Here is a 23,095-nt window from a genome sequence, read left to right as displayed (position 1 = left end):
AAGTCTCTTCATTCTTTTCTTTCAATGTTCTTACCCGGTGATTCTCATGAAGATGCAAGGAAGCTGCATGCTCATTATTCTTCATTCTTTTCTTCTCCGGTGGATTTAATTCAAGCTTTATTGACCATATCCTTTCCTTAGTTCAAATGCTTTCTCATTCCGGTGCACCAATTAATTATTCACCTCAAGATATTCAGTTGTTCTGTAGTGCCGAGGATATCTCAGAAGATTTGTGTCTCCACTATCAATCTGTTCAAGCTATTTTGAGAATGTTATCTCATTCGAGCCATTTAAATCAACCGGTGCAATCTCCCTTTCAAGTAATCGTTCAAAGGTGTTTCTTTTGAGTGGGCCCATAACCCACAGGTCTTCTCCCAAGATCTTACCTGGCTCTTCTAGTTTTCTGGAGGTATTCTCAAATTCTTTTCGAAGTTGATATAAGAATGAATTATCATCAGTCATATTTCTATCTCCAAGATGTTTCAAATTCTTTTCATCATTGGTTCAACCTTTCTAATTTTCATTCCGGAGTGCCTCAACAAATTCATGGTGGTTCTCACCATCATTCTCAACATTTGAAGACCGAAGAAGAGTTTTTCCTCCAAATCTTATCTGTTCTCTCAAAGATGTGTGGTTCAACCTTGATGCCATCTTCTCATAATTATTTTCGATTGTGAGAATTCTTTCCTCCCATCTGAAGCAATTCTGGAGTCTTTTCGGTTTGATTCTTTGGAGCCCATCATCTCAGGATTATTCATTCTCAGCTTTCAGCTCTCGTTCTCTAAATCGTACTGGTGCATTGTTCAAGTATTGTCTAATCAGCTCGTAATCTCTTCGTTCTCATGTATCTAAATTCCCTCAAGTATCTTCATTCGTTTTCCAATTCTTCCCGGTGAATTGTGTCTTTGCTACATTCATTTTCCATTCTTACGTTGGTTCATTCAAGATTTCTCATCCTTCGTTATCATATCAATTCATTCGTTGTTTCCAAATCCTACCGGTGGTTCGTTGAAGACCTTACCAAGTCGGTGCTATACTATCTTAATCCTTTTCTATGAGAATAAGTAGTATGCCAGATTCGTTGCTTGTCATCAATTTAAATTGGTGAAGGTTAAGCACAATGTAATTCTTATTCTCGTTTCATCGAGTAAATTCAATTCCTTATTCCGGAGGTTCATCAAATTCTCGGTTTCAATTGTTTCATCTTCTCTTTTCCCGGAGTTCCAAGCTCTCATCATCACGAAGATCCACCTAAATCATTCCAAGGCTTCACCTTATCTTTTCAACTTCTCTTTCTTTTTATCATCATTTTTTTACCGGAGTTCTTCATGGAGGCTCTACATGGTGGTTCATCAAGGATTCCTTTCATTCTTCAATTGTTCCCCTAGATTTCTCTCAAAGTTAAGATCCACCAAGCTTTACTCTAAAAATAAACATGGTGCTCAACACATGTCTTGTTTTGGGGAGTTAAAGCATTCTTCATCTTGCATTCCGAAGTGCAATTCTTTCTATCTTCTGTTTTCAGGTGGTGCTATGTCATTTTGACAGTTTCCTTCATGTTTCATGTTTGACAAGTTGTCAGGAATGAGGTATCTTAAATCCATCAATCTCTTCATTAGAGTTACCTTGGGTTATATTTCACCTAAAGCTTTCCCTAAGGATTGTTGCTATTTATGGTGCTCATAAATGACCCAAGTTATTCAATTGTCCTCCCAGTGAATTCTCGTCTCCTTGTTCATATCAATCCAATCTATTGTTTTCCATTGGTGGCAGAATTTCACCTCAAGATTTCGAGATGTTTTCATAAGCCCACAACAACCTTTTTCTTTTGTTGTTTAATTTTCAACAACTCCATTCAATCCTTCTTTCTAAGGATGCTTTCTAATTCATTGGTGGTATAAGTTATCATTTTCTTCTACTTTCTTTCTTCCCAACGATTTAGCTTCTATTCGTTCATTCCGGAAGCATTGTGATGTTGCACTCTTCGACCGTCATATCGTTTTTTTTTGTCAAAGATCATGTTCTTTCCTTTGCTTATTCATTCAATCGGAGTGTCGTGCCCTCTTTTCACGCTCTTCCCATTCCGTCAAGTTTGCCTACCTTCTCAACAGTAGTGCTGTCTGAAATCTTTCTTACCCATTGTGCCATTCTTTCAATAGTTTCGGAGGCAGACTGTTGTTGACTTCATCAAGTATCCTCTCATCTTGTCAAGTTCTTGTTCAATTCCTTCCATTTACAGTCGGTGTGCTGCGCAAATTATATCATTCTTATTCCTTCTCTATCTTGTTTAACCGGAGTGTTGTGTCTATCATTCCTCTTCTAACCGGAGTCTCATACAAGTGCTTTATTTTGCCAAGTGCATATTCTATGCTTTCCAATTCCAATCGGAGTGTTGTCATAATTGATCTTTATCGTTCCTTGTACATCTCATTTCATCCGGAGTGCTTGCATGGACTTCCTGTCCATTGCAACCCTTTTCTTATGTCGTTCAACCTACTAGGTTCTAGTAATGTTCCTTGTTCCTCTTTTCTAACAGAGTGTTTTCAACTTTGTTCATCTTCGTTGTATTCTTTCTTTCAATTTGTTCAACCTCATAAGGTCCATGGTTTCACTCCTTTGTCCAAGAAGCAACTTAGTTTTACCTCTTCTCTTCCTCTTCTATTTCCCCTGGTGCCATCCTAGATCTCGGGACGAGATCCTCTTGTAGTGGTGGAGTGTTGTAACGCCCCAAGACCGATGCGCCAGGTGTATTCCAGTTATTCACGGTTGTTACCTTGTCATTCGCTTGCATGTGGCATCTTGCCATGTCATCATCCGCATTGCATTTGCATGTTTTCAAAACCTGCATCCGTACGGATCTCCTAGTTCTTTTTGTTGTCCGTTCTGAGCCCAGACACACTTGCACGCGCCCGTGGCACCTCCAAAATGTTATTTTATAAGTGGCTGGAAAATGTTCTCAGAATGGGGTGAAAGTTGGCGTGCGGTCTTATTATAGTGTAGATAGAAAGCCTGTCAAGTTTCATCACATTCGGAGTTCGTTTGATAGCCCAACAGTTAAACCTATAGTGGCACTATAGCCGGTCACGTCGGACGTTTTCGGTCCCCGGAAAATGCTGCAGGATCTCTCTCTCTCTCTCTCTTCTCTCCTGCAACCCTCTGCCTTCTACACAATCACAATCAACCCACCTATGGCCCAGCCCCCCTCCTCCGCTCAGTGCCGCACCATTGAGATCGTACGGTCAAAAATGGCCTCAAACCCCCCTAACCCTAGCCACCTACCCTATATAAACAAACACTAGTCTATTTTTGGACAAACCTAGCTCTTCCCCTACCTTTAGACCCCTTCACCTCGGATCCGCCGCCACCAGCCGCAGCCAACCCCCTTGTCCTCGAAATCCGGCGCCGTCCTCCGCTCCATTCGCCGCGCCGCCACCTGACCATCGCTCCTGTCCAACTGGGGCGTGCCACGTCGTCCCTTGTCTCCCCACTTTGCCGCGGCCCGCACGAGCCCGCACGCAGCCCACGCGAGCCTATCGGGGCCCGACTACATCCCCCCCCCCCCGAGCTCCATATCGGGAGAGGAGCTCCCGATCCAGAGCCATCCCCGACTTAGGAGCCCCCTGCTTGATCGAATGGCTGACGTTGTTTAGTCTAGAACGAAATGTTTTGAGTACTAGGATTATATATATATCGGAGAGTAGGATTATTTTTACTCCTAGTCCCTTCGTCGCTCTGGTGAGGCCTCCTGACATAGAAGTTTTGACTTTCCTCTCCTCAAATTTCACAATTTTTTTAGGATCATGCGGGTATCTTGGAATCTTTCCGATAGTCTTGTGACGAGAACATTGTTCTTGGTGCCTCCTGACATTTAGGGATTGCGGCACTGTCTCGGGGAGTTGAGCTCCGAGGTGTTGTCGTCACAATTTTATCGTTCAGTTCTGGAATACCTGAGTTCACCGATATCGAAAATCTCTTTTATGCAGTTGTTGGTTAGATAACCTCGACGCCACCCAGTACTTGAGCGGGAGTTCGGGAGTACTGCCATAACTCATATAACGGATGCTTTTCGAAGGTTGAGGTACAAGATTTCCAAAGGTTTCTTCGTTATGTGTTGAAGGATGGATACAGCTGGATGTAGGTTTTGTTTAGTTTGGGTGAGATATTATGCTTCCCCTGTATCCCCAACACTTGATTGCATAACCAGAAAGTTTCGGGAGTTTATAAGTGGGAATTCAAGTACCTCGTAGGATATCTTTCCAACGGACACATGATACGATTTGGGATCTATCATATGTTTGTTTCCGGCTTATTCTGCAAGCCAATACTTTGTTTTGTTTTGATTTGTGGTATTCAAGTTGCTTCATTGTCAAGTGTGGATTCCATACCTTTTTTTTCAAGCGGTGTTCTCATATTTCTATGGAAGTGCTAATCCTTTCGATCATCAAGATTGTCATGTTAATTCTTTTCTAACCGGCGTGTTTCTCTTCAGTGGATCCAATCATTTTCAACATCCACAAAATCAATTCTAAGTTCTCTAAATGGTGTTTGTTTCATTCTTCCCCAAGTTGCCTTTATTTTCTCGCCCTCCCTCCCTTTTTCTTCAAGGACTCATATTTCTCAATCAAGTATCCAGCTTATGCATGTGAAGTCTCTTCAATCTTTTCTTTCAATGTCCTTACCCGGTGATTCTCATGAAGATGCTAAGGAAGCTCCAAGATCATTATTCTTCATTCTTTTCATCTCCGGTGGATTTAATTCAAGCTTTATCGACCATATCCTTTCCTCGGTTCAAATGCTTTCTCATTCCGGTGCACCAATTAGTTATTCACCTCAAGCTATTCAGTTGTTCTCTAGTGCCGAAGATATCTCAGAAGATTTGTGTCTCCACTATCAATCCGTTCAAGCTATTTGGAGGATGTTATCTCATTCAAGCCATTTAAATTAACCGGTGCAATCTCCCTTTCAAGTAATCATTCGAAACTATTTCTTTTGAGTGGGCCCATAACCCACAGGTATTTTCCCAGGATCTTACCCGACTCTTGTAGTTTTCCGGAGGTATTCTCAAATTCTTTTTGAAGTTGACATAACAATGAATTATCATCAATCATATTTCTTTCTCCAAGATCTTTCAAATTTTTTTCATCATTGGTTCAACCTTTCTAATTTTCATTCCGGAGTGCCTCAACAAATTCATGGTGGTTCTCATCATCATTCTCAACATTTGAAGACGAAGAAGAATTTTTCCTCCAAATCTTATCCGTTCTCTCAAAGATGCATGGTTCAAGCTTGATGCCATCCTCTCATAATTATTTTCGATTGTAAGAATTCTTTTTTCCCATCTGAAGCAATTCAGGAGTCTTTTCAGTTTGATTCTCCGGAGCCCATCATCTCAGAATTTTTCAGTCTCAGCTTTCAGCTCTCGTTCTGTAAATCATACTGGTGCATCGTTCAAGTATTCTCTAATCATCTCGTAATCTCTTCATTCTCATGTATCTAAATTCCCTCAAGTATCTTCATTCGTTTTCCAATTCTTCCCGGTGAATTGTGTCTTTGCTACTTTCATTTTCAATTCTTACGGTGGTTCATTCAAGATTTCTCTTCCTTCGTTATCATATCAATTCATTCGTTGCTTCCAAATCCTACCGGTGGTTCGTTGAAGACCTTCCCAAGTTGGTGCTATATCTACCTTAATCCTTTTCTACGAGAATAAGTAGTATGCCAAATCCGTTGCTTATCATCAATTTATTTGGTGAAGGTTAAGCACAATGTAATTGTTATTCTTGTTTCATCGAGTAAATTCAATTCCTTATTCCGAAGGCTCATCAAATTCGCGGTTTCAATTGTTTCATTTTTTCTTTTCCCAGAGTTCCAAGCTCTCATCATCACGAAGATCCACCTAAATCATTGCAACGTTTCACCTTGTGTTTTCAACTTCTCTTTCTTTTCATCATACTTTTTTTACCAGAGTTCTTCATGGAGGCTCTACATGGTGGTTTGTCAAGGATTCCTTTCATTCTTCAATTGTTCCCCCATATTTCTCTCAAAGTTAAGATCCACCAAGCTTTACTCTAAAAATAAGCATGGTGCTCAACACATGTCTTGTTTTGGGGAGTTCTAGCATTCTTCATCTTGCATTCCGAAGTGCAATTCCTCATATCTTATCTTTTGAGGTGGTGTTATGTCATTTTGACAGTTTCCTTCATGTTTCATGATTGACAAGTTGTTAGGAATGAGGTATCTTAAATCCATCAATCTCTTCATTACAGTTACCTTGGGTTATATTTCACCTAAAGATTTCCCTAAGGATTGTTTCTATTTATGGTGCTCCTAAATGACCAAGTTCTTCAATTATCCTCCCGGTGAATTCTTGTCTCCTTGTTCATATCAATCCAATCTATTGTTTTTCAATAGTGGCAGAATTTCACCTCAAGATTTTGAGATGTTTTCCATAAGCCCACAACAACCTTTTTCTTTTGTTGTTTATTTTCAACAACTACATTCAATCCTTCTTTCTAAGGATGCTTTCTAATTCATTGGTGGTAGAAGTTATCATTTTCTTATACTTTCTTTCTTCCCAATGATTTAGCTTCTATTCGTTCATTCCGGAAGCAATGTGGTGTTGCACTCTTCGACCATCATCTCGTTTTTTTGTCAAAGATCATGTTCTTTCCTTTGCTTATTCATTCAATTGGAGTGTCGTGTCCTCTTTTCAAGCACTTCCCATTCCGTCAAGTTTGCCTACCTTCTCAACTGGAGTGCTGTCTGAAATCTTTCTTACCCATTGTGCCATTCTTTCAATAGTTCCAGAGGCAGTCTGTTGTTGACTTCATCAAGTATCCTCTCATCTTGTCAACTTCTTGTTCAATTCCTGCCATATACAGTCAGTGTGCTGCCCAAATTATATCATTCTTATTCCTTCTCTATCTTGTTTAACCGGTGTGTTGTGTCTATCATTCCTCTTCTAACCGGAGTCTCATCCAAGTGCTTTCTTTTGCCAAGTGCATATTCTATGCTTTCCAATTCCAACCGGAGTGTTGTCGTAATTGATCTTTATCGTTCCTTGTACATCTCGTTTCATCTGGAGTGCTTGCATGGACTTCCTATCCATTGCAACCCTTTTCTTATGTCGTTCAACCTACTAGGTTCTAGTAATGTTCCTTGTTCCTCTTTTCTAACGGAGTGTTTTAAACTTTGTTCATCTTCTTTGTATTCTTTCTTTCAATTTGTTCAACCTCTCAAGGTCCATGGTTTCACTCGTTTGTCCAAGAAGCAACTTAGTTTTACCTCTTCTCTTCCTCTTCTGTTTCCCCTGGTGCCATCCTAGATCTCGGGACGAGATCCTCTTGTAGTGGTGGAGTGTTATAACGCCCCCAGACCGATGCGCCAGGTGTATTCCAGTTATTCGTTGTTGTTGCCTTGTCATTCGCTTGCGTGTGGCATCTTGCCATGTCATCATCCGCATTGCATCTGCGTGTTTTCAAAACTTGCATCCATACGGATCTCCCAGTTCTTTCTGTTTCCGTTCTAAGGCCAGACACACTTGCACGCGCCCGCGGCACCTCTGAAATGTTATTTTATAAGTGGCCAGAAAATGTTCTCGGAATGGGGTGAAAGTTGGCGCGCGGTCTTATTATAGTGTAGATAGAACGCCTGTCAAGTTTCATCACATGCGGAGTTCATTTGATAGCCCAACAGTTAAACCTATAGTGGCACTATAGCCGGTCACGTCGGACGTTTTCGATCGCCGGAAACTGTTGCAGGGTCTCTCCTCTCCCGCAACCCTCGGCCTTCTACACAGTCGCAGTCAACCCACCTATGGCCCAGCCCCCCCCCATCCTCCGCTCAGTGCCCCACCATTGAGATCGTACGGTCAAAAACGGCCTCAAACCCCCCTAACCCTAGCCACCTACCCCAAATAAACAAACCCTAGTCCATTTTTGGACAAACCTAGCTCTTCCCCTACCTCTAGACCCCTTCTCCTCGGATCCGCCGCCACCAGCCACAGCCAACCCCCTTCTCCTCGAAATCCGGCACCGTCCTCCCCTCCAACGCCACTTGGCGCCGCTCCATTCGCCACGCCGCCACCTGACCATCGCTCCTGTCCAACTGGGGCGTGCCACGTCGTCCCTTGTCTCCCCACTTTGTCACAGCCCGCACGAGCCTGCGCACAGCCCACACGAGCCCATCGGAGCCCGATTGCATCCCCCCCCAGCTCCATATCGGGAGAGGAGCTCCCGATCCAGAGCCATCCCAGACTTAGAAGCCCCCTGCTTGATCGAATCATTGACGTTGTTGAGTCTAGAACAAAATGTTTTGAGTCTTCGGATTATATACATCGGAGAGTAGGATTCTTTATACTCCTAGTCCCTTCGTCGCTCTGGTGAGGCCTCCTGACGTAGAAGTTTTGACTTTCCTGTCCTCAAATTTCATGATTTTTTTTGGATCATGCGGGTATCTTGGAATCTATCCAATAGTCTTGTGACGAGAACATCGTTCTTGGTGCCTCCTGACATTTAGGGGTTGTGGCGGTGTCCCGGGGAGTTGAGCTCCAATGTGTTGTCGTCACAATTTTATCGTTGCAGTTCTGGAATACCTGAGTTTGCCGACATCGAAAATCTCTTTTATGCAGTTGTTGGTGAGATAACCTCAACGCCACCCAGTACTGGGGCGGGAGTTCGGGAGTATTGCCATAACTCGTATAATGGATGATTTTCGAAGGTTGAGGTACATGATTTCTGAAGGTTTATTGGTTATGTGTTGATGGATGGATACAGCTGGATGTAGGGTTTGTTTAGTTTGGGTGAGATATTATGCTTCCCCTGTATCCCCAACACCTGATTGCATAACCGGAAAGTTTCGGGAGTTTATAAGTGGGAATTGAAGTATCTCATAGGATATCTTTCCAACAGACACATGATACGATCTGGGATCTATCATATGTTTGTTTCTGGCTTATTCTGCAAGCCAATACTTTGTTTTGTTTTGATTTGTGGTATTCGAGTTGCTTCATTGTCAAATGTGGATTCCATACCTTTTTTTTCAAGCGGTGTTCTCATATTTCTATGGAAGTGCTAATCCTTTCGATCATCAAGATTGTCATGTTAATTCTTTTCTAACCAGCGTGTTTCTCTTCAGTGGATCCAATCATTTTCAACATCCAGAAAATCAATTCTAAGTTCTCTCAACGGTGTTTATTTCATCCGTCCCCAAGTTGCCTTTGTTTTCCCGCCCTCCCACCCTTTTTCTTCAAGGACTCATATTCTCAATCAAGTATCCATCTTATGCATGTGAAGTCTCTTCATTCTTTTCTTTCAATGTTCTTACCCGATGATTCTCAAGAAGATGCTAAGGAAGCTGCAAGCTCATTATTCTTCATTCTTTTCTTCTCCGGCGGATTTAATTCAAGCTTTATCGACCATATCCTTTCCTCGGTTCAAATTCTTTCTCATTCTGTGCACCAATTAATTATTCACCTCAAGCTATTAAGTTGTTCTATAGTGCCGAAGATATCTTAGAAGATTTGTGTCTCCACTATCAATCCGTTCAAGCTATTTTGAGGATGTTATCTCATTCAAGCCATTTAAATCAACCGGTGCAATCTCCCTTTCAAGTAATCATTCGAAGGTGTTTCTTTTGAGTGGGCTGATAACCCACAGGTCTTTTCCTAGGATCTTACCTGACTCTTCTAGTTTTCCGGAGGTATTCTCAAATTCTTTTCGAAGTTGATGTAAGAATGAATTATCATCAGTCATATTTCTTTCTCCAAGATCTTTCAAATTATTTTCATCGTTGGTTCAACCTTTCTAATTTTCATTCCGGAGTGCCTCAACAAATTCATGGTGGTTCTCATCATCATTCTCAACATTTGAAGACCGAAGAAGAGTTTTTCCTCCAAATCTTATCCGTTCTCTCAAAGATGTGTGGTTCAAGCTTGATGCCATCCTCTCATAATTATTTTTGATTGTGAGAATACTTTTCTCCCATCTGAAGCAATTCAGGAGTCTTTTCAGTTTGATTCTCCGGAGCCCATCATCTCAGAATTATTCATTCTCAGCTTTCAGCTCTCCTTCTCTAAATCATATTGGTGCATTGTTCAAGTATTCTCTTATCAGCTTGTAATCTCTTCGTTCTCATGTATCTAAATTCCCTCAAGTATCTTCATTAGTTTTCCAATTCTTCTTGGTGAATTGTTTCTTTGCTACTTTCATTTTCAATTCTTACGTAGGTTCATTCAAGATTTCTCTTCCTTCGTTATCATATCAATCCATTCGTTGTTTCCAAATCCTACATGTGGTTCGTTGAAGACCTTCCCAAGTTGGTGCTATATCTATCTTAATCCTTTTCTACAAGAATAAGTAGTATGCCAAATCTGTTGCTTATCATCAATTCCTTATTCCGGAGGTTCATCAAATTCTGGGTTTCAATTGTTTCATCTTTTCTGTTCCCGGAGTTCCAAGCTCTCATCACCACGAAGATCCACCTAAATCATCGCAAGGCTTCACCTTGTGTTTTCAACTTCTCTTTCTTTTTATCATCCTTTTTTCCGGAGTTCTTCATGGAGGCTCTACATGGTGGTTCGTCAAGGATTCCTTTCATTCTTCAATTGTTCCCCCAGATTTCTCTCAAAGTTAAGATCCACCAAGCTTTACTCTAAAAATAAACATGTTGCTCAACACATGTCTTGTCTTGGGGAGTTCAAGAATTCTTCATCTTGCATTCCAAAGTGCAATTCTTTCTATCTTATCTTTTGAGGTGGTGTTATGTCATTTTGACAGTTTCCTTCATGTTTCATGATTGACAAGTTGTCAGGAATGAGGTATCTTAAATCCATCAATCTCTTAATTAGAGTTACCTTGGGTTATATTTCACCTAAAGCTTTCCCTAAGGATTGTTTCTATTTATGGTGCTCATAAATGACCCAAGTTCTTCAATTATCCTCCCGGTGAATTCTCGTCTCCTTGTTCATATCAATCTAATCTACTGTTTTTCGTTAGTGGGAGAATTTCACCTCAAGATTTAGAGTTGTGTTACATAAGCCCACAACAACCTTTTTCTTTTGTTGTTTAATTTTCAACAACTCCATTCAATCCTTCTTTCTAAGGATGCTTTCCAATTCATTGGTGGTAGAAGTTATCATTTTCTTCTACTTTCTTTCTTCCCAACAACTTAGCTTCTATTCGTTTGTTCCGAAAGCATTGTGATGTTGCACTCTTCGACCAGCATCTCGTTTTCTTGTCCAAGATCATGTTCTTTCCTTTGCTTATTCACTCTACCGGAGTGTCGTGCCCTCTTTTCAAGCTCTTCCCATTCTATCAAGTTTGCCTACCTTCTCAACCGGAGTGCTGTGTGAAATCCTTCTTACTCATTGTGCCATTCTTTCAATAGTTTCGGAGGCAGTCTGCTGTTGACTTGATCAAGTATCCTCTCATCTTGTCAAGGTCTTGTTCAATTCCTTCCATTTACAGTTGGTGTGCTGCCCAAATTATATCATTCTTATTCCTTGTCTATCTTGTTTAACCGGAGTGTTGTGTCTATCATTCCTCTTCTAACCGGAGTCTCATCCAAGTGCTTTGTTTTCCCAAGTGCATATTCTATGCTTTCCAATTCTAACCGGAGTGTTGTCGTAATTGATCTTAACGTTCCTTGTACATCTCGTTTCATCCGGAGTGCTTGCATGTACTTCCTGTCCGTTGCAACCCTTTTCTTATGTCGTTCAACCTACTAGGTTCTAGTATCGTTCCTTGTTCCTCTTTTCTAACGGAGTGTTTTCAACTTTGTTCATCTTCGTTGTATTCTTTCTTTCAATTTGTTCAACCTCTCAAAGTCCATGGTTTCACTCGTTTGTCCAAGAAGCAACTTCATTTTACCTCTTCTCTTCCTCTTCCGTTTCCCCTGGTGCCATCCTAGATCTTGGGACGAGATCCTCTTGTAGTGGTGGAGTGTTGTAACGCCCCGAGACTGATGCGGCAGGTGTATTCCAGTTATTCGCTGTTATTGCCTTGTCATTTGCTTGCATGTGGCATCTTGCCATGTCATCATCCGCATTGCATCTACATGTTTTCAAAACTTGCATCCGTCCGGATCTCCCAGTTCTTTCCGTTGTCCGTTCTGAGCCCAGACACACTTGCACGCACTCGTGGCACCTCTGAAATGTTATTTTATAAGTGGACGGAAAATGTTCTCGGAATGGGATGAAAGTTGGAGTGTGGTATTATTATAGTGTAGATAGAACGCCTCACAAGTTTCATCACATTCGGAGTTTGTTTGATAGCCCAACAGTTAAACACATAGCGGCACTATAGCCGGTCACGTCGGACGTTTTCGGCCTCCCGAAACTACTGCTGGGTCTCTCTCTCTCTCTTCTCTCCCGAAACCCACGACCTTCTACACCGTCATAATCAACACACCTATGGCCCAGCTACCCCCCCCCCCCTCTTCCGCTCAGTGCCGCACCATTGAGATCGTACGGTCAAAAACAGCCTCAAACCCCCCTAACCCTAGCCACCTACCCTATATAAACAAACCCTAGTCCATTTTTGGACAAACCTAGCTCTTCCCCTACCTCTAGACCCCTTCTCCTCGGACCCGCCGCCACCAGCCGCGCCAATCCCCTTCTCCTCGAAATCCGGCGCCGTCCTCCCCTCCAATTCCACTTGGCGCCGCTCCATTCGTCGCGCCACCACCTGACCATCGCTCCCGTCCAACTGGGGCGTGCCACGTCGTCCCTTGTCTTCCCACTTTGCCGCGGCCCGCCCGAGTGCGCATGCAGCCCATGCGAGCCCATCAGGGCCCGACTGCATCCCCCCCCCCCGCCTGAGCTCCAGATCAGGAGAGGAGCTCCCGATCCAGAGCCCTCTCCACCCTGCCGCCGTTCCTCCGCGGCCTCGACCTCGTCGGTCACCGGATAAGCATCGTGCCTGTAGTCGTCTTCTCCCCGCCTCCTCAGGTCCATCTTGCTGCTCGAGCCGGTCCTCCATTCCTCCTCACTCTCCTGGTTGTGACCCTTGCCGTTGCTGCTAACTTTTGGTGCAGGGGCTCGCCGCCTCTCACGGCCTCGTTCTCCGGCAAGATCCAGCCGTTCCCGCCGTCTAGTCCCTGCAGCCAGGGCCACACCAACCGCAAACCATCACCGGGACCGTCTCCATCGGCCTCCGTTCGGTGCGCCACCACCGGGACCCGCTCCCCTGCCTTGCCCGCTCGTCCTAGCCGCATTGACCGCGTGCTCATCCATCGCCTCGTTGGGCCGCTGCCAAGGCCCAGCCTGCTTCCGCAAGATCTGGCATCCTCCAGTCCTACACTGAACGGGCCATGGCCCATGGGTGAGCAGACCCCCCTCCAGCCCCTTGTGCATTTTGGGCCAGATCTAAGTTTCGGCCCGTGTAATGTTTTTTTCATCTAGACGGATTTAGTATTTATTCCAGAGAACGCAGTTTTACAGAAAAGACCCCCATGTTCATACAACAAACTGTGCATCTTTTGTAAAAACTTCATATATGAAAAATGCTTAGAATTATGTGTAGATAAAAATTATCCAACTTTCATGCTTGTTTAAAATGTTAAAAATGTTGTTTGATTAAATTTGCTCAAATGCCATGTTAAAATGTTTTATTTCATAACTAAATAACCGTAGCTCCATTTCAAACAAACTTTATATGTAAATGGGGTAGAAAAATGCATAGTTTAACATGATGTACTTACTTTGCATGTTTAAAAACTCTAAAATTAGGTTTAGGGAAGAACAGTAGCTAGTTCTAAATATGCATATGAGGAGTTACCTGAATTGTTGTTTGTTGTTCTGGCCTCATTTAAACTTGCCTAGATAGGTAGTTTTCATATGCTTCACCCCTCGCCATGTTTAATAACATTTAATATTTTTGGGTACATAAGCAAGAGAGAACTAAATAATTGATGTGGTGTTTCGTCAATATGCAACTCATTGCATATTGACCTCCACTTAATTTGTAGTGTTGTTTGTTGCACTTTGCCATGCCATGCCTCATTAAACCGGACATGCATCATACTTGGTTGTGCATCATGCCATGTTTATGTGATGGTTGTTTACCATGTTCTTTGCTTCTTTCCGGTGTTGCTTCTTTGGGTTAGTTCCGATAACGTCGTGTTTTTGAGGATTCGTTCGACTCCCTCCGTTTGTCTTCTTCATGGATTCGTTCTTCTTCCTTGCGGGATTGCAGGCAAGATGACCATACCCTCGAAATCACTTCTATCTTTGCTTGCTAGTTGTTCACTCTATCGTTATGTCACGCTACCTACCACTTGTTATATCATGCCTCCCATGTTTACCATGTCAAGCCTCTAACCCACCTTCCTAACAAACCGTTGTTTGGCTATGTTACCGCTTTTGCTCAGCCCCTCTTATAGCGTTGCTAGTTGCAGGTGAAGTTGAAGTTTGTTCCTTGTTGAAACATGGATATGTTGGGATATCAGAATATCTCTTATTTTAATTAATGCATCTATATACTTGGTAAAGGGTGGAAGGCTTGACCCTATGCCTGGTGTCTTGTTCCACTCTTGCCGCCCTAGTTTCCGTCATACCGGTGTTATGTTCCTTGATTTTGCATTCCTTGCGCGGTTGGGTATTATGGGAACCCCTTGACAGTTCGCCTTGAATAAAACTCCTCCCGCAAGGACCAACCTTGGTTTTACCATTTGCCACCTAAGCCTTTTCCCTTGGGTTCCGTGGACTCAAGGGTCATCTTTATTTTAAACCCCTGGGCCAGTCCTCCTCTGAGTATTGGTCCAACCTGTCAACCACCGGTGGCCACGAGGGGCAACTCTGGGCTGGCCTACCGGAAGTTTGGACAATCCGGTGTGCCCTGAGAACGAGATATTTGCAGCTCCTATCGGGATTTGTCGGCACAGTCGGGCGGCTTTGCTGGTTTTGTTTTACCATTGTCAAAATGTCTTGTAACTGGGATTCCAAGACTGATCGGGTCTTCCTGGCAGAAGGAATATCCTTCGTTGACATTGAGAGCTTGTGATGGGCTAAGTTGGGACACCCCTGCAGGGTATAAACTTTCGAGAGCCGTGCCCGCAGTTATGTGGAAGATGGGAATTTGTTAATATCCGGTTGTAGAGAACTTGACACTTGACTTAATTAAAATGCATCAACCGCGTGTGTAGCCGTGATGGTATCTTCTCGACGGAGTCTGGGAAGTGAACACAGTCTTGTGTTATGCCTCAACGTAAGTAGTTTCAGGATCACTTCTTGATCACTTCTAGCTTCTTGACCATTGCGTTGCTTCTCTTCTCGCTCTTATTTGCGTATGTTAGCCACCATATATGCTTAGTGCTTGCTACACCTCCACCTCACTACGTTCCCCTACCCATAAGCTTAAATAGTCTTGATCTCGCGGGTGTGAGATTGTTGAGTCCTCGCGACTCATAGATACTTCCAAACAGTTGCAGGTGCCAATGATTCCAGTGCAGGTGATGCTACCGAACTCACGTGGGAGTTCAACGAGGATCTGGGTCATTACTACATTTCGTTTCCTAATGATCAGTAGTGGAGCCTAGTTGGGACGATCGGGGATCTAACATTTGGGATTGTCTTCCTTTATTTTGACCGTAGTCGGTCTTTGAGTGTATATGGATGATGTATGAATTATTTATGTATTGTGTGAAGTGGCGATTGTAAGCCAACTCTTTATCCCTTTCTTATTCAGTACATGGGATTGTGTGAAGATCACCCCTCTTGTGACAAACCTACCATGTGGCTATGCCTCTAAGTCGTGCCCCGACACATGGGAGATATAGCCGCATTGTGGGTGTTACATCCGGTGAGGTGTACGACAGCGAGGGTGAAGCAGGACAAGACAGACAATGTTAATCTGAAGTGGGACTCTAATATCATCTTCAATAGACGATGTAAAATACATCACCAAAAAGTGCTAGATGTAAAACGCATCAGCCGCGCCATGGATGCTCCGACAAATGTTGTAAGTATTGTTCACTTTGAACTTAATTGAAGAAACTGAACTTTACAGTCGAAACTAAATTATACTGTTGAAACTGATTCAACTAGTGGCAGAGCATTGAAAGAGATGTTTAGGGCGTTCGAGCACTAGTAGCAGAGAAGCATTGATCTAAATCAGCAGCTGCTCGAGCAGGGGACGCACTAGCAGAGAGCAAGTCATGCAGTAGCACCCCGAGCGAGTGCTAAAGCAGCAACTCCTGTAGCTGTCGGAGGTCATGCAGCAGCAGCAATAGCGCGAGTGAGAGCAAGAGCAGAGCAGAAGCACAAACAAGAGCAAGAGAGGAGCAGTAGCGCGACCGACAACAATAGCAGAGCAGCAGCACAAATGAAAGAAAGAGGAGTGCAGGAGCGCGACAGACAGCAAGAACAGAGCCGCAGTGCGAGTGAGAGTCAGAGCAGCAGTAGCAGCACGAGCGAGAGCCAGAGCAGCTACAGCTAGTGCCGGTGTGGAAGCCGCCGCCGAGGAAGAAACGACATGGGGGAGAGACATCGTGGATGAAGTGGCCGGCGATGGCATCGTCGATGGAGACCCGCCATGGCTGCTCTGTATCCAGCACTGGCAGCCCCGTGAGATCGAATAAAAGATAAAATGTAGTGGTGAGTGATGAACCTCCTTGGTGGCACCGAGTAGGCCTCGGCTTCATCAAGGAATTGGTCAGGGTGCTGCAGTTCCGGTGGGGTAGGTCAAGACGACACTGTGGGAATGGAGGTGGCGCGATAGACGAGGTGAATGTAGGGGAAGCTCCTTGGAGGTGGAGGATGGGGCGGCTGATACGGCGGGACGACGAGATCGACGATGGATCCTCATCTGGTGCGGTGGATGAGGGATGGCGAGCTGTTGTGGTGGACGACGTCGTCAGGAAAGAATCTCCGGCTGGGCGGCGGTCGGGAGGCCGACGGAGGAGCGTGGGGTTTCGCAGGTTTTGGCGGCCTCGGTGTATGAATGGGGGGCGAAGGGGAAGGTAGGGGGAGCCATGGCTTAGGGACGCGCTTGTCCAAAATGTAGGGTAAGTTACCAACATACCCCCACTGATTTTGACCACGCGACGTCGAGCCGGCATTTCCGGCTGAGGGGTAGAAGGGGGATTTCACGTCTCTATGCTGTGGGACCGATTTCGGATGAGGACAGTGTTTTCATGCGCGTCAAAATTTCAAGATAACAAGGCGCGGCGCGGGTTGAAGAGGCGGGAGTTTCATAGAAGATGAGAGAGAAAATACTCGAGCTTGAGAATTTCGGGATAACAAGGCGCAGATTCCATGTTCGGCAGAACAAACTTAACGTGTACAAAAAAAGAATTCATACAAGACACAACAGAGTCATGTCCCCTTTTACTATATTGCTATAAATTCCATTGAAAAAACTACAAGAAAATGTAAAAAAAATCGGGAGAACAAGATTACGCTGTATAGTACCAAATCAATTCGCACTTCCCTGAACAACAACAAACACAAATCAATTCCCACCACAAGAAAGAGTCATGTCCCTTTTTATATGATTAAAAATGCCAGGATCTCGAATTTCAATTTTTGAATCCAGGTTATGTTGAATTCGAATATATCGTTAGGTGACCTTGCGATTCATAATGGATGTAGTCCTACATTTTGATCTTCCATCATATATGAACATTTTACTCCACCCCATGAACATATATATTGTCGTCTACCATATGGACTAAATTTGAATCAATTTTCCTTATTTCAATACAAGTATTGTCAAGTTATAGCATCATTTAAATATTATCTTGATAACAAAAAACATGCATATAGCAGTAATCATATTTCACTATGAACCACATGTACCATACGGTCTCAAATTCAAATATTTGTATCCATTTTATGTTAAATTCAAATCACAGTACATTGGTCTAGGTAGCTAGATGTTCGGGATAATCTAAACCATGTTTTCATATGTATAATTTTTGGCTGAATTGGGACAAGTTTTGGTATAAGCTTCTCGCAAAACTGGAGATTCTCTCAGCAAGCCTCGTGGTTCCGAGAGGGAATGTGTCACCTTTGTGTGTGAAACGATATACGTTGCCTCCCCCTCATTTTATTTACAGAGGCATCATAGAACAATAAGAGTGCCATGTTAAATTTTTGAATTATTTCGGGTTCGTTAGGCCTTTTTTATACACTAGCAAAACATGCCCGTGTGTTGCAATGGGAGGGAAAAAACATCTTTCATACACACATCTGACAATATCAGCAAACAATATTCTATAAAAAATATTTATTGACACAATTTCAAACAATATGAAAATCCACTTTAAGCCTCTGGTTTACATAAAACTCGTATCCACGGTTTAATGTGCATCATCGTATAGGGGTTGGTAGTGCACTGTGCATAACAGAGAAGATGATTATGTACCTATTCTAACCTTTAGGATATGGTAGTTGATAGGAATCAACATCCCCTATAGTTCCAATAATAGATTATGTGAGAGCATCTAATTGTCATACCAACTAAATTTTAATAGGGAAGAAAACATATATATAATAGACATTCATTAAATGCCCCACATAGAGAATATATTAGTTAAGTTTACGTTCTGGGTTCGTTTGGCCTTTTTTATATATTAATTGAGTTTCTGGACATTTAGTGTGCAAAATTCAAATTTGAACTACAAGCACTTGCTCCGGTGCACAAAGGTTGGTTGAAAAATCACATGTGTGTCCATGAGTGAATTTCTAGTCCCATGCAAGAAATGGGAATGAAATTCAAACATCTGGGCATTGTGACTCGGCCGAGAACATTGAGAAACTTGGTTTTTAAATTCCTGTATTCCAAAACTCGCCTGGAAATCGTGAAACCTGACATGGTGTCATTTCATGGCACTAACATGTTGTGGTCAAAAACTTGGCCGAATTGGAACAAGTTTTGGTATAAGCTTCTTGCAAACCGGAGCTTCTCTCAAGAAGGCTCATGGTTCTAAGAGGTAACGTGTCACCTTTATGTGCGAAGTGGTATACGCTGCCCCCCCCCCCCATTTTCTTTACATAGGAAACATAGAACTATATGAGTGTCGTGTTAAATTTTGGGATTAGTCTGGGTTCGTTTGGCCTTTTTATACATTAATTGAGTCATTTAATGTGCGTAATTCAAACTTGAACTACGAACACATGTTCTAGTGCACCGAAGTTGGTTGAAAAATAACATGTGTGTCCTCGGGTGAATTTATAGGTCCCATGCAAGAAATTGGAATGAAATTCAAACATCTGGGCGTCGTGGCTTGGCCGAGAACATTGAGAAATTTGGTTTTAAAATTCTAGTAAATCCAAAACATGCTTGAAAATCATGAAACTTGGCATGGTGTCAGGTCATGGTACTAACATGTTGTGGTAAAAAAATGGCCGAATTGGAACAAATTTTGTTATAAGCTTATTGCAAACTGTAGCTTCTCCCAAAAATGCTCGTTGTTCTGAGAGGGAACGTGCACCTTTGTGTACGAAATGATATATGCTGCCCCCCCCCCCCTTGGTTTTCTTGATAGGGGCAACATAGAACTATATGAGTGTCGTGTTAATTTTTGGAATTTTGCTGGGTTTGTTTGGCCTTTTCATACATTAATTAAGTTTCTGGTCATTTAATGTGCAAAATTCAAATTTCAACTACAAGCACATGCTCAAGTGCACCAAAGTTGGTTGAAAATTCACATGTGTGTCCTCAGGTAAATTTCTAGGTCTCGTGCAAGAAATGGGAATGAAATTTAAACATCTGGGCGTCATGGCTCAGCCGGAAACATTGATAAACTTAGTTTTTTAATTCCTGTAAATCCAAAACACGCATGAAAATAATGAAACTTGACTTGCTGTCATGACATGGCACCAACATGGTGTGGTAATTTTGTTATCTGATTTGCGAAGGCGCACAGATTAACAATCAACAAAGTCATTTTGCAACAAGTGTTGTCCCATTACAATCAGAAACACAAGAATATCATTGAAACCATGGGCATTCTACTTACCATTTATATGCTGCCATGTGTCCCATTTTTTATTAGCTAGGAGGCGTCGTGCAAGGTAGCTATTTGAGTACGGGAGGCATGTGATCAGACCCCTGCTTGTGCTTATCGGGAGGAGATCCCTTTGACCTCCATCTGCTGCCCACCTCTCTCCCAAGGTCTCCATTAATGGCGCTCGAGCCCCTGTTAAATGGCATCGCTATGTCTCACTCGACTGAGATTTAAGAGAAAAAAAATCTAAAAAGAAAATTTGCATGGATCTTGATGTAAGATCCGACGGACCTATATAGCATCTACTGCAAGACTGGTGAATATATAAGGACAACAACAGTGGATAATAATTATCTTACATAATTAGGAAGATAATTAAAAAAAGACACATGCAGTTACTTTCTTGATGCGTTGCTACAGGCCGCGGGAACTAGTCTCCGCGGCGAGCGGCGATGAGCTCTTTCGTGTCCTCAACACACTACTTGAGAGCATGCACGGATTCCTCCACCAGCCTTTGGCGCTCGATGTGGAGCATGTCATTCTCGTCCATAAGTTTCTTGACAATGACATCGGTCTTCTTAAACAAGGCACTGGTCTCCTCCTGCTGCTTTGCACTTCCGACGATCTTCGCCCTCAGTAGGTCGCGCTCGGCCCGAAGCTTCGCATTGCCCTCCCTTAGTTGTCGGATGATACCAGTAGCATGTTCAAATGAGGATTTCATTTTGTCCTGCAGCCTCTCCTAGCCAGAGATCTGATCCATCTAGCTATGGATGATCGCAGGCATGCACATGTAAGAGTCATCGCCTACCCGCGAGACATTTTCCCAGGCCGCCGCGGCGCGGCGGGACATTTCTGCTACATTTGCGGTGCGGCGGGACATCTCTGCTTCTTCTGTGGTGCGGCCGGACTAGTCTGCTGCATCAACGGCGCGGCGGGACCTCTGTGCTGCTTCAGCGGCGCGGCGGGACCTCTGTGCTACTACTTCCGCATGGCGGGACATGTCGGCTGCTTTTGCGGCGAGGCGGGACATCTCTCGCGCTTCCGCTTCAATGCTCGCCTCTCCCTAGTGGTAATCTCTCGACCCAGAACTCATGTTGGCCATGGCAGACGCAAGGGAAGGATGCTGAATGACTTGTTTGTTTTTATGGATGAGGAGTTGAGAAGGAATGTGCAGTCATCTTGGCATAGTAGTATTTATAACCGAGTACTAATACGCTCCCAAGTGGGAAACCGTTTAGGTTGTGATCGATGTGAACAGGTTTGAAGAGTTTTCGATACTTAATGTACACCGTGACCAAGAAGGAGGGGAAAACAAGAGAACTTAATGTTTATTTGCTAATTAATAGAATTGCATGCAATGACCTAACCACTGCATGTCATGTTTGGTAGGGAGTACATGAAGAGAAGAGGTGCACGCACGCACTCGTCCTCTCTCACACAAGCATCAGTAGCTACGAATTGTAGTGTTCTCAACCATCCGACTGGATCTATACATGAAGAGAAGTTTAAAACGCTGAAGCTAAGATGGAGGCACGAAGTTTTGGTTAAGGTGCGGGCCGCACAAAGCACCAACACAACATGAGCTTCGTCTGCCTAGTGCGCATTCGGGTGAGTTGACCAAGTATAGACACAACCAGGCCCTCCTTGGTATGTGCTCCTCGACTTAGCCATAGAGAAATTAGGATCAGAGGGAGTACTTCTTTGATGTGCCGTGTCAACTCGCACAAGTATGCAACACTTTCTGAACAAACAAGCATATAAGATGTTATACTTCTGACCCAAGGGATCTTTATATCCAACAGACACGAAATATCCATTCGATTGTTGGAAATTACTTTAACTGCTGATCTGATGTGGAAGTAATTGCTGCATCACCACCAAAACCCACCATCTCTTAAGCTAAAGTAGAACGAGCTCACCCCTATATTAGCATCTTACTAAGATAAACAGAAGGCACTATAGAATCATTTAGGACGTGAGCTTATCAATCTGAATGTGGAGGGACACGAGCTTAGCCCCGACCAGCAACTTGGGCGGAACTATGAACAAGGTCAGCTCCTGCACGGCGACGTCGCTGGGATCCTTGGTGCTTGTCACCTCCATTTCCACCTTGACGGCGTCGGTCCTGCCTTTGGGCTCCCCCAACGAGCCGTTTGCCCACAGCTTGGCCGCATAGTGAGGAAGTGGGGACGCCCCTGCCTTGATGCAGAGGACCGACACGGCGATAGGCGCGCCGATGTCGAGCATGCTGCCGACCAAGAAAAATGCATGGTCATCCTCCTTCGCGAATAGCAAGAGCCGTGCCTCTGATAGTGGCACTTGCAGCTAGAGCACCTTGCCATACTGGATCCTGTGCACAGGCATGGTATGCATGGTGCTGATGTGGTGTGAGAGCACCAGCGGCGGGCCTTCATAGCCACAGACGGGCACGGGGCATTTGCAGGGCACGAGAAGACACACGCTTTGGTGATCGGCGAGCTTGTGGAAAGTGACGTAGAGCCCACAGCCTTCGTGCGGGTACACCGCCCTCACCGAGGAGAGGGCGGCGTCCATTGCTGTGTTCCGCACGTCGAAGCCACCGCCATGCTCGCACTTCTTGCATTGCCGCTGGTTCCCGGGGCACTCACCATGACAGTTCGTGCAGGCCAGGTGCCCTCCCTTGCACTGCACAAATCAATCGAATGACACATCAATCAAGAAACCCGCACCTTGCTCGATCAGTCAAACGGACGAGGTGTATTCGAACCTCATACACTGGAAGCTTCAAGGGGCGGAGTCAGGAGGTGCAGTGGAGCAAGGTGAGGTCCACAGAGACCATAGAGAGATCCATCGTCGGGTCCTGCTCTGTCAGCATGATCTCGCCCTCCTCGTGCACAACCATCTCTCGCTTTAGGGCCGAGGCATTACAAAGCTTTACCGTCACATATTCATACTACTTCAAGGTGCATTAATAAATCAACACATGCAAGTATCAGAAGGAAAGTCACGGCATGCATGCATGGGTTGTAATTAATGCATCGGTAACCACAAATTATTGTAATATAATGAGTGCACTGCTTTGATGTGTCGCATCAACTCGTACAAGAACGAGAAGTTTGATTACAACGCCCTCTCCCGCGCGGACTGAGCTCCCATGCCTTAACTGCAC

At 43.9% G+C, this 23,095-nt stretch overlaps 1 protein-coding gene across 1 annotated transcript; it reads right to left on the bottom strand.

Moving 5' to 3' along the window:
- Window positions 1-22,272: 22,272 nt before the first annotated feature.
- Window positions 22,273-22,828, bottom strand: LOC147984888 (putative E3 ubiquitin-protein ligase SINA-like 6). Its single transcript, XM_087541305.1, has 2 exons — window positions 22,763-22,828; window positions 22,273-22,611 (listed from the first exon to the last, which is right to left on the bottom strand). The coding sequence occupies exons 1-2, from the start codon at window positions 22,826-22,828 to the stop codon at window positions 22,273-22,275; spliced, it is 405 nt and encodes a 134-aa protein (XP_087397431.1).
- Between the last annotated feature and the right edge of the window lie 267 nt (window positions 22,829-23,095).

Source organism: Triticum urartu, chromosome 2A (assembly GCF_056163025.1).
Source record: "Triticum urartu cultivar PI428250 chromosome 2A, HENAU_Tu73, whole genome shotgun sequence".
Taxonomy (NCBI): Eukaryota; Viridiplantae; Streptophyta; class Magnoliopsida; order Poales; family Poaceae; genus Triticum; species Triticum urartu.
This window is presented reverse-complemented; position numbering and strand designations above follow the sequence as displayed.

What these genes read in the sequence shown, in the direction of transcription:
- LOC147984888 (XM_087541305.1), bottom strand. Translation starts at nt 22,828, where the DNA reads ATGGTTGTGCACGAGGAGGGCGAGATCATGCTGACAGAGCAGGACCCG. An exon ending in CGACGATGGATCTCTCTATG is followed by an intron (nt 22,612 to 22,762) that starts GTCTCTGTGGAC and finishes TGATTTGTGCAG; the next exon opens with TGCAAGGGAGGGCACCTGGC.